Here is an 11,748-nt window from a genome sequence, read left to right as displayed (position 1 = left end):
CACGCTGATGCGGGGCCATAGCGTTTTTAGCAGGGTCCCGCTAAAGCATACTATATAACACTGACGTAAATTAACTGTCCGACCAGAAGGTTACACACAATTTACGAGGCACGTCAGGTAGTACTATCTACTGCGCTTTCACTAGGGGGAACAACATGATTGATTTCGTACCGTGGACACTGACGACGACGTCCTTGCTTTTGCTGATATACACAGTATGAAATTTAGAGACCATCTACTTTTTTGTGAAATTTGTTATATTAGTATCACTCATCACCAAACAACACATCACCCAACTATTCCAATAAAATGTATAGTTTGTCTAATAGGAGGTGAAAATGCATAAGGTTATTTTCTTATTTACTTTTGTTTTACGAAAAAGATCCATATTTAGTACAAAGGTTCATCAGAAGTATAAATCAACTCAAGCATAATTAAAATTACATCGACGATCCTAGGCAACCACGACCACTATGGCTATCAGAACAAGCTGTCGATGTGACACTATCATCCGCTCCCCTACTGGAGCCAGCCTGATCTTTTCGATGGCAGTCGGACCAAACCTCGTCATCGCGTAGACACGACGAGAAACTCTAACTTCACCATCCCAAGGAGCCAACATTGATCTATGCAGGAATTCTGTCGAATCCGTTCAGATGGACAAACTCAAGAAGGATCAGAGCCCCGAAGACTGACTTGAGGATGAAGTGCCACCATCCGTCCGAGTGCTGCCCTGCGAGGACTAAAACCCTAGCCTATCTAATAGCCTGAGCGAGGCATTGGGAATTCCCTCCCCGCTACCGGCCATGGAAGCAGCAAATAGATGGGAGACAAATCCACTGACTCGTCGGCAGAGATTGAGAAAAGGAAACCTTTGCCCTAGTTACCTTCACGAGAGGGGAGGACAGCACATGTACTCAAGCTTTTGCAAAGGGTAGTTTTTGGTTCATCAACCTTAACTCTCCTCTCATTTTATTTTGTAAAAACGATAAATTGACCAAGAGACGACCATGTAAGTTACCGTTGCCGAGTTCCGTGCAAATTTATATCCAGCCAAAAATGCTACACCTACGTAATGAGTTACGTACATCTACATTTCTTTCCATCCTAAGGCTGGTCACAATGGGCAGGAACATAAGCTAGTAACCAACACAATTTTCTAGACCATGTTACTACCTCCATAGTGGGTAGGAACATGTATGTAGTGTCATGCAGCGATGTATTTATTAGGATATAGACTCATTGTTTCTTGGAGTGTGTGATGTTCCGGTAACTTAGCTAGTTATCACAAGCACCTATTTCTTCATTAAATATGTGCCACATAAGCAAACTTGTATTGAAGTGTGTAATGTTACTCCTAAGTTCCTGCCCATTGTGACCAGCCTAAACTAATCTTCTCCCGCCCTGATTTTCAGGGGGTGGGCCTGGGCCTTTGTGCCTTCGAACCAAATTAGGGCCAGCTCAGATCGTACGTAGGTTGTTTCGTAAGGATTTTTATGTAGGTGTAGCAAAGCTCATATCCAGCATATCACGATCACGAGTGACAGGAGGAGTGCCAGTGGGACTGGGACCAAAGTGAACACATGGTTGATCTTTGTGTGAGTGCGCATCCCATTCCAATCCAATCCGTACTGAGCGATGGTTATAATATTGGTAGCTTTCAATGATTCGTTTCCTAAACAAGACACCGATGGGCACATCACATGGCGGCCGGGCCGGAGCGGAGCAGGGCAGTATTATATACATGTCCTGCAGCGATCCTGCAGAGCACATCACGTACGCCCATCGCCGCCGCCGGAACCATGGCGACGGAGTCGGAAGGGGACATGGAGTTCCTCTGGAAGTGGCGCAAGTACCTGCTGCTGCTCGCCACGCTGGTCGCCAGCGTCACCTACGTCGCCGGCCTAAACCCGCCGGGTGGCATCAGGTCCGAGGACGGAGGCAACGACCCAGAGCATGGCGTCGGCGACGTTAGGCTGGGCGCAGTCAACCCACCGGCGCCGCTGTCCCCGGCGCCGGCGGTCTACCCGTTTCTCGTCGGCGACCCCGTGCTCGTGCACACCTACGCGGACAGGTACACCGCCTTCTTCTACTGCAACGCGGCCGCCTTCGTCGCGTCCCTGGTCATCATCATGTTCCTGCTGGACCGGCGTATCAGCGGCAACCGTGTCGGCCTCACCGTGCTCCGCTCCGCCATGCTGCTCGACCTGCTCGCCCTCATGGCCGCCTTCGCCGCCGGGAGCTGCCGCAGCGTGGTTGGGTCCATCTACGTCTCCGCGCTCTTCGCCCTCGTCTTCGCCTACGTCGCCATACACGTCCGCTTGGAAAGGAGCAAGGAACCGGCGGACGAGAGCCACCTCAAGGAGCGCCGTAAGTTCCTCCTGCTGCTCGCCACCTTCGCCACGCCGCTGACATACGGCGCCGGACTGGCGCCTCCGGGAGGCTTCTGGAGCGAGACTCGAGCGGGGCACCGCGCCGGCGCCCCGCTGCTGCACGACGGGCCATACAAGATCCGCTACCACGCCTTCTTCTACGCCAACGCCAACTCCTTCGTCGCCTCCCTCGCCATCATCATGCTCCTCATGAGCAGCACGCTGAGCGGCCGCCTCGCCAGGTCCTACGCGCTGCCGGTGTGCGTGCTGGTGGAGCTGCTGGGCCTGATGGCCGCCTACGCCGCCGGCAGCTGCAGGTGGATCACCACCACCGTGTACATCGCCTGCCTCGTCGGCGCAGTGTTCCTGTACATCCTGCTGCAGGTGGTCATCGCAGGGTACGTCTCCGGCATACACTCCGTCAAGTACGTAATCAAGCTCACACACACTCCGTCATTATTGTTCTTGAGATTATAGTACAGCTATTATAGTACTGTTACTACTGTCAATAATTAATCGATTAATGTCGATCACTTGGGCATACAATTATTGCAGGGAATGGAAGCAGAGTAATAATCCAAATAATGAAGAAAAACTAGGAGTAGTGCAAGAGGGAGGTGTGACCAGGAGACTCGAAAGCAACAATGGCCAGCAGGGTGCGGAGAAGGTGGAAGAGTCACGGTCGCTCCTGCTGCTGCTGGCCACGCTGGCGGCGACGGTGACTTACCAGGCAGGGCTGAGCCCGCCGGGCGGCGTCTGGCCGGAAGGGCATCTAGATAGCAGTCACACTGCCGGAAACCCGGTGCTCCACGACATTAACCCTAAGAGGTACAAAGCTTTCTATCACTGCAACACCGCGGCGTTCGTGGCGTCGCTGGTAGTCATCGTCATCGTCCAGAGCAAGGAGCTGAGCTCCGGCGCCGTCGTCAGGCGCGCCGCGCTTAACACGGTCATGATACTGGACCTGTTCGGCCTCATGGGCGCCTACGTTGCGGGGAGCTGCCGGGACGGCACAACCACCATCTACGTTGCCTCCCTAGCCGTCGCCATCTTCGTCTACTCCATCGCCAAGGTCGTGGCGTTCTCGGCTAAGGGCAAGCACAGCAAGCTGACGCGTTGGGTGCAAAGCATGTGCGATAACCTTGCACGATTGCTCCGCCTCACCTCCGACGTGTCGTCGCAGCAATGGAAAGGGGGACAAGCTCAAGGAGCGGTGCATGTTCCTACTGCTGCTGATCACCTTCAAGGTGAGTCGTCCCGGCAAGGAGTGGAACCACATCAAGGAGCGGCGCAAGTTCACGGCGAGCTCGACTTGGAGTCCGAGAGTAAGCATATTCTTCAAGATGAAAAGCGTATTCTTGAGAGGAAGCGCAAGTTCTTGCTGCAGCTCGCCATACTCGCGGCCACTGTCACGTACCAAACCGGGTTGAACCCGCCAGGCGGCTTCTGGACAAAGAGCGACGGGGGGATATCGGTCACCGCCGGTGACCCAGTGCTCCTCGACTACTACGGGGTCAGGTACCAAGTGTTCTTCTACTGCAACGCGACGGGGTTCATGGCCTCGGTCGCCGTCATCCTGCTCCTGGTGAACCAGACACTGTCCAAGCAAGGCATTCGGAGCCACGCACTCCATGTCTGCATCTTGGTTGGACTCCTGGGCCTCATGGGAGCTTACGCGGCCGGCAGCTGCCGGAAGCTGCGAACCTCAATCTATGTCTTTGCGCTCGTGGCCGTGGTGGTCGCCTTCCTCCTCGTGCAAATCCTACTTTATGTGTTCGCGGACCGCGACCACTGGTTAGATCGGCTGCCACGGCGGGTGAAGGTACTATTCAAGCCGCTCTGGACAGGGCCGACCGGCTGCAGCAAGGACAAGAGCAAGGAGGATAAACCGGAGAGCGAGAGGTACCTGAAGCGAAAGTACCTGATGGTTCTCGGCATCCTCGCGGCGAGCGTGACGTATCAGGCGGGTCTCGCACCTCCTGGTGGCACGTGGGGCGACGACGACACTGCACCGTCGCCATCGCCATCCCAATCGGCATACCCACCCACCGTCGCCGGCAACCCGATCCTGCTTGATTTTAACGCCCCACGGTACCAGGCATTCTTCTACTGCAACGCCACATCGTTCGTGGCCTCCATTGTTGTCATCATGTTGCTACTGCAGCGCACCCTGAAGCCACGCGGCCCGCCACTGTGGGCGATGCAGACCGCCGTGTTGCTGGACCTATTGGGCCTACTGGGCGCCTACGCCGCCGGCAGCTGTAGGGACTGGGAGACATCGATCTACGTCATCACGCTGGTCGCCATTGTGGTCCTCTTCATCGCGCTGCACGTGCTGCTGTCGTTCCACGTCGTATTTATAAAGGCCAAGAAGCTCATGCCCAACAAGTGCTTTGAAGTCGATGATAATTAAGGCCAGCCGCAATGACAAGTTGACCATTGCATAGTTAACGTTATTATTTTTTCACGGGTTCTGTTTGATGTGGCATGTATATAAGTGTTGCATGTAAATTTTGAATAATTCAATTCAATTGCTCTATTTTCTACTTGGAGAGAATTCTATCGAAATGCTTTTCTTTTATGGGCAAGACATTGTATTACTCGAGCTGTCGAGCATCAATATCAAAACAGATTTACTAATTCTCATCTACGCGAGAATGAGCAATGTCACATTTAAATTGTCCACCATACGATTTGACTACTGTAAAATTCGTGTAATCTATTAGATCTACTGCACACACTGTTTTTGCGAAACACACGCGCAGCTGCACGTCCCCGATGTCGGACCTAGGGGGCCCTTTCTGCCGGCTGCAGCTTGTTTGCTGCCTGCCTATATTATGCCTCGTGGACTGTGTTTTTCCTTTTCTATTTCAAGTCTATATGTTGTGTAGTAGTAAAATTATTAGAAGTCAATCATTTTTTACGTTGCCACTGGATCTTTAATGGTGCGCGTTCATGCGCTCGTCCATTTTCAGTAGTTTCATAGAATTTTAAATAAATATTTGGACGCATGAAACATGGAAATTAGAAAGGCTTGAATACCGACTCTGTAACTGGAGGGTCCTAATTTTGGCAATCGGTTATCCAACTTATGCCGATTCTACGTATTGGGGCCTCCATTAAGATGGGCACTGGTTCCGGTACCTTATTCTGGCTGGATAGATGGTCCGGAACTAGACCCTTTGCGGAGCGGTTTTACGCATTATTCTCTATATGCGCCCGCCCACAGCTTACTGTGGGCGTGGCATTGGCTGACCTGGGCTCTATTGCCTTCCGGCGTACCTTTGGGGCGGCCGAACACGCACAATGGGAGGAGCTGCTCGAGTGTATTGCCCTACACACCCCCTCCCTCGAGCCCGATTCCCTGACCTGGCGCCTTGAGCCCAATGGCAGGTTCTCCACAAGGTCCTTGTACCAGGCTATTGTGCCCACTCCTGGGCCTATTGAGCTTTTGGTGATATGGGAGATCAAGCTCCCTATGAAAATTCGCATATTTCTTTGGCAATGGGTTCGCGGCCGTCTGCCTTCGGGCACGGAGGTGCGTAAGCGTAATGGTCCCGGGGACGGCCTCTGCCCCATTTGCATTGTACCGGAAGACTCCAACCACATTTTCTTCCAGTGCCCAGCGGCTCGGTTCCTTTGGAGCTGCTTCCGGGAGGTTGTTGGTGGTGTTTGGTGCCATTACAACCTTCCGGACATGTTTGGGGACATCCTTAGGCTCCCCAACCCTAGACGTGCCCCCTTCTAGGTGGCTATGGGTACCCTCGCATGGACCCTTTGGTGCATCCGCAATAAATTAGTCATGGACCCTGTTCATCATCGCCGAACTAAGCACATTGAGCTGGACATTCACTTTGTGCACGAGCAGGTGGCCCTTGGACGTATTCGGGTCCTCCATGTTCCGACTGCACAAGAGTTCGCCGATGTGATGACGAAGGACCGCCGACTTCAACTTCGAGGAGTTTCATTGCAGTCTCTGCGTCACTGGCGCCGCTTCGACTGCGGGGGGTGTTGAGTATATTGTGTATTGGGCCCACCTCCTGTTTCCTCAATATAGTCGAGGTTGTGACCCCCCTCCTGTTTCCTCCATGTTCCGACTGCACGAGAGTTCACATTGAGCTTTCCGGAACGAATGATTCAAACAAAGGCACACGTAGCTAATAATATACCCGTTGCTGAGTATTCTCTCTGCACGGATGCTGCATGAGTATATTACCTCCCTCCCCATGCGCAAAGAATCAGACAAAGCTCGCTTTGATTGGTCCCAGGTCCCAGCTCGTACCTAACTTGCTCTCTCCTTCTACGTACTTTCATTGGCATCACACTCATGACAACAATCGAGCTGGAGGCACACGACACACGGCATCGAGTGGAGCCGGTTGCACGCGACCCACTGTCGTCCTGGCCATGACGTCTTGTCTAAGAGGTCAGCAAGCAGCAAGCGCGACGTCACCAGATGACTTCGATTTGACAGTAGTTCTACACTTCTACTCGAGCATCTAGATGGCCGAGTGGGGAGTGTGGAGGCCGGGACTTGGCGCGAGCGCTTGAGGCTTGGAGCGCGTGGTGCGTGCATAGGAGTTTTGTTGTTGTCAAAAGATCATCTACTTCCAAGAACTAGACAGTAGTTATGTGTGATACACGAACACATCAAAACAGAATCCTCTCCAACTACACAATTTAAAACCGAATTGAATTAATCAAAATGTGCATAAGTAGTTTGTTTTTTCGTGAATGAAAATGTACAGGTAATTCATATAAAATCAGGCACAAGTTATCCGATCAGCAGCATTGCCGATCATGAGAATACTCAGAAAAAAGAAATGAAATTTATTAATTCAAGGTAATAATCTAAAAAAACTGCCAATCAAGGGAATGCAAAACAAGAAGAATAGATTAAAAATTTAGGTGAATAAGAAGAGTTAATTAATTACACACCATTTCCGGCTGGCTGATGATGATCATTGCGTGCTCCCGAGTCTTTCAACCCCTTTTGTGAAAAGTACTTCCACACCGTGAGCTCCTCGGCCTTGGCCCGCACGACGTTGAATGACAGCAACACATAGATCAAGGTGAAGACGACCACCGCGGCGACGAGCGCGATGACGTACGATGACGTCTCCCAGTCCCTGCAGCTGCCAGCGGCGTACGCGCCCAGCAGGCCGAGCAGGTCCAGGACCACAGCGGTCTGCAACGCCCGCAGCGGCGCGCCGGGCTTCTGCTTCTTCGTGGTGCGATGCAGCAGCATCAAGATGACGACGACCGAGGCCACGAACGACGTTGCGTTGCAGTAGAAGAAGGCCTGGTACCGTGCAGCATTGAAGTCAAGCAGGATCGGGTTGCCGGCGACGGTGGGTGGGTGTGCCGACGGGGACGGCAAGGGCGACGACGAAGCGGTATCGTCGTCGCCCCACGTGCCGCCGGGAGGCGCGAGACCAGCCTGGTACGTCACGCTCGCCGCCAGGATGCCGAGCACCATCAGGTACTTACGCTTCTCATAGTCCTCGCTCTCTAGTTTATCCACGGTGGTGATCACCTCCTCGTCGCTCTTGTTCTTGCTGCCGCCGCCTGGCCCAGTCGACAATGTCTCAAACAGCCTCCTTAGGCACTTAGGGAGGCACTTCGACCAACCCTTGCGGCCGAGCCAATGAAGTAGGATCTCCAGGATGAGGAAGGCCACGACGGCCGCCACGAGTGCAAAGACATAGATGGAGGTGCGCAGCTTCCGGCAGCTGCCTGCGGCGTAGGCGCCCATGAGGCCCAGTAGCCCGACCATGACGCATACGTAGAGCGCCTTGGTCCGGATGCCCGGCTTGGACAACGTCTGGTTCACCAGGAGGAGAATGACGGTGACGGACGCCATGAACCCCGCCGCGTTGCAGTAGAAGAACACCTGGTATCTGACCCCGTAATAGTCGAGGAGGATTGGGTCGCCGGCGGTGACTAACTTATCCCCATTGCTCTCCGTCCAGAATCCGCCCGGCGGGTTCAGCCCTGTCTGGTACGTGACGGTGGCGGCGAGGATGGCGAGTTGCAGCAAGAACTTGCGCTTCCTCTCGAGCTTTTTTTCTTCAAGAATACGCTCAGATCCAGACGGAGGAACTTGTGCCGCTCCTTCAGTTGCTTCTTCTCCTCTTTGCCGGAATGACTCGCCACCAAGGTGCACAACAGCAGCAGCAGCAGGAACATGCGCCGCTCCATGAGCACCTTCTTCTTGTCGGGACGACTCGTCAGGATTGTGGATGACATGGAAAGCTTCTTGAGGTGCTTCTCCTCCTTGCTGGGACGGCTCGTCGGGGAGGTTGATAACATGAGGTGCGTCTCCTCCTCCTTTCCGGGGCAACTCAGGGGGGAGCAACGCTACATGCATGCGTTGCACCCACCGTACCAGCCAGCTCTGCTTGCCCACGACCTTGGCCATGGTGTAGAGGAAGACGGCGACGGCCAGCGAGGCGACGAAGATGGTAGTGGTGGGATCCCGGCAGCTCCCGGCGACATAGGCGCCCATGAGGCCGAACAGGTCAAGTATCATGGCAGTCTTCAGGAGCATGGCACCCCAGACGGTGCTCAGCACCTTACTCTGGACGATGATGATGACGACCACCGACGCCACGAATGCTGCCGTGTTGCAGTGGTAGAACGCCATGTACCTCTTGAGGTGCATGTCATGGAGAACGGGGTTCCCCGCGATGCGATTCTGATACCCTTCAGGCCAGACGCCGCCCGGCGGGCTCAGCCCTGCCTGGTACGTCACCGTCGCCGCCAGCGTGGCCAGCAGGAGCACAAGCGACCGCGTCTGCTCCAGCTTTTCTTCGATGTTGATTGTCCTTGCTGCAACTTCTTGCCCAGCACCGATGTTGATTGTCCTCGCTACAACTTCTTGCCCATCATCTTTTGGCCCAAGGCCAACACAGGCAACGAGGTTCTTACGCCATTCTTCGATCGCGTCGAGGCCGAACGCTGACACCAACACGATGTAGAGGAGCACGGCGCCGACGAGGGAGACGATGTACACGGTGGTGGGGATCCACCTGCAGCTCCCGGCGGCGTAGGCGATCATGAGGCCAAGCAGTTCCCCCAGGACGCACACAAGCAAAGCTTTGGACCGGACGAGACGGTCGCTTAGCGTCCTGCTCATGAGCAGCATGATGATGGCGAGGGAGGCCACGAAGGAGTTGGCATTGGCGTAGAAGAATATGTGGTAGCGGATCTTGTAGGGCCCGTCGTGCAGCAGCGGAGCGCCGGCGTGGTGCTCTGGGGTGTTGCCTCCATCGTGATCCTGGGTCTCGCTCCAGAAGCCTCCCGGCGGCGCCAGCCCCGCGCCGTACGCCAGCGGCGTCGCGAAGGTGGCCAGCAGCAGCAGGAACTTGCGCTGCTCCTTGAGGCGCCTCTTCTCCTCCGCGTCCGCGGCCGGCGCTTCACTCCTCGAGGCCACGCGGAGGTGGATGGCAACGTAGACGAAGACGATGGCGAAGAGCGAGGAGACATAGATGGACCCAGGCACGCTGCGGCAGCTCCCAGCGGCGAAGGCGGCCATGAGAGCCAGCAGGTCCAGCAGCATGGCAGAGCGGAGCACGGTGAGGCCGACGCGGTTACCGCTGAGGCGCCGGTCCAGTAGGAACATGATGATGACCAGAGACGCCACGAAGGCTGTGGCGTTGCAGTAGAAGAAAGCGGTGTACCGGGCCGAGTAGGTGGACACCAGCACGGGATCGCCGACGCGGAATGGGTAGACCGCCGGCGCCGGGGACACCGCAAGAGACGGTCGCGCTGGTGGCTGGACGGCGCCGGCGCGCTGCTGTGGGGTGTTGCCTCCATCGTGGTCCTTGGACCACACGCCGCCGGGCGGGTTGAGGCCGGCGCCGTAGGTGACGCTGGCGACCAGTGTGGCGAGCAGCAGCAGGTACTTGCGCCACTTCCAGAGGAACTCAATGTCCTCTGTCGGCTCCATCGCCACGATTCCGGCTGGGGAACACACTATGTATACCGCTGCCCTATAGATATATATTTTGTATATCCATACATGCATTATATAGTGCTCCGGCCGCCGTGTGCTGTGTCGGCTCCGGGAATCATGGCGATGGAGTGCCCGTAGGTGTCTTCTTTGGGACACGAATCGTTCAAAGGCACACGTTGCTTACACATGCTAACTAAATATATCCATTGCTAACTACTCTATGTCCCTCTCCACGCACCAAAGAATGGGATACTACTCTCTCCCCACGCACCAAAGAATGGGATGCTCCATCACTTTGGCCCCCATCGTATCGTATCAAACCTTGCTCTCTCCTTCTCATTTCTCTCGCTGTCTCGCATCGCAATCGAGCTGGATATATACTTGCACGGCGAACCGTAGCGCGCGCGAGGAGCCGGCTGCACGCGACCCAGTGTCGTCCTGGTGAAGGTCAGGAGGTACTGTCGTCCCAGGTCAGCAAGTGAAGACGACAAGTTGACTTGATGGCGCTACTTTAATACTCCTTCGAGTATAAAGTTGTACTAAAATTGAGATACTTATTTTGGGACGGAGGGAGTAGTTGAATTCTTGCTCCAGGTGAAAACCCTTAGTTTAATATTAATTTGTTGTACCTAGCAATTGTGGGGGTTTCCACGAATGTTATGTTGTTGAAGCCATGCATTGTTTCGAGTTGTTCGCATTTGAGTTGTGAATAAAATTCCTCAACAAGACCTTTGGTGGTTGGATGCAGCGATGGTGGTGTTTGCACATCATTCTTTCTTGAGACCTTGGTTTTGGAGAATCTTTCTAGCAGTATTTGTGTTGCCAAGGGACAGTTGGTGCCAATAATTGTTGTTGCAACCACTGTTGATCGCTATGGCATGACATTTCTATGTTATGAATTTCCTTTTCCTTTTAATTTTTTTGTGCATTTATGATGTCTTGGCAACCTTTTGTTATTATTATATTATTATAAATGTTGGGCGTATGGAAATTAATTTTGGCTCTCCGGCTCAACGGAACTCAAATTTTGTAAATGATTAAAAATCAATTATAAATCTTGAAAACATTCTGCAAAAAATATTAATGTGCACTACATGATTGCCAAGTTTCATGATGAAAGACATATTGAGTTACAAAACATGCATTTTTAGCACATGCACTATTCACTATAAAAGTATATGAACTTTTATTATATATTGTGAGCTTTCAGATTTTTTAAATTATAAAGTACATTTATTATTATTATTATTCTTGTACAAAACTTCGAGCTCAGGAGTCAAAAAAAAAATTCAGTCCAGCGTGTACTGATATAACCCTGGAAATACATTGTTCTTTTTTCTCGAAAAATGAACGTTAATGATGACTTCGAAGTCAATCTATTGCCGCTCATGGCACTCGCAAATCGCAAGTAAAAGCATA

General features: G+C 53.2%; 2 protein-coding genes across 3 annotated transcripts; one reads left to right on the top strand and one right to left on the bottom strand.

The window, feature by feature from the left end:
* Positions 1-1,695: 1,695 nt before the first annotated feature.
* Positions 1,696-4,916, top strand: LOC109787585 (uncharacterized). Of its 2 annotated transcripts, none has more exons than XM_020346126.4 (2): positions 1,696-2,797; positions 2,928-4,916. In XM_020346126.4, exons 1-2 carry the CDS (start codon positions 1,704-1,706, stop codon positions 4,783-4,785), a joined length of 2,952 nt encoding a protein of 983 aa, XP_020201715.2. In that variant the 5' UTR covers positions 1,696-1,703; the 3' UTR covers positions 4,786-4,916. The 2 variants fall into 2 exon arrangements, with proteins under 2 accessions (XP_020201715.2, XP_045084016.1); XM_045228081.2 differs by having other exon boundaries at positions 1,699-2,770.
* Positions 4,917-6,958: 2,042 nt separating this feature from the next.
* On the bottom strand, positions 6,959-10,348 carry LOC109787599 (uncharacterized). Its single transcript, XM_045227777.2, has one exon. It carries the CDS (start codon positions 10,321-10,323, stop codon positions 7,303-7,305), a length of 3,021 nt encoding a protein of 1,006 aa, XP_045083712.2. The 5' UTR covers positions 10,324-10,348; the 3' UTR covers positions 6,959-7,302.
* Between the last annotated feature and the right edge of the window lie 1,400 nt (positions 10,349-11,748).

This window comes from Aegilops tauschii, chromosome 4, assembly GCF_002575655.3.
Source record: "Aegilops tauschii subsp. strangulata cultivar AL8/78 chromosome 4, Aet v6.0, whole genome shotgun sequence".
Lineage (NCBI taxonomy): Eukaryota > Viridiplantae > Streptophyta > Magnoliopsida > Poales > Poaceae > Aegilops > Aegilops tauschii.
The sequence above is the reverse complement of the archived record's forward strand: the minus strand, read 5'-3'. Positions and strand labels throughout refer to the sequence as shown.

What these genes read in the sequence shown, in the direction of transcription:
- LOC109787585 (XM_020346126.4), top strand. Translation starts at nt 1,704, where the DNA reads ATGGCGGCCGGGCCGGAGCGGAGCAGGGCAGTATTATATACATGTCCT. An exon ending in TCCGGCATACACTCCGTCAA is followed by an intron (nt 2,798 to 2,927) that starts GTACGTAATCAA and finishes CAATTATTGCAG; the next exon opens with GGAATGGAAGCAGAGTAATA.
- LOC109787599 (XM_045227777.2), bottom strand. Translation starts at nt 10,323, where the DNA reads ATGGAGCCGACAGAGGACATTGAGTTCCTCTGGAAGTGGCGCAAGTAC.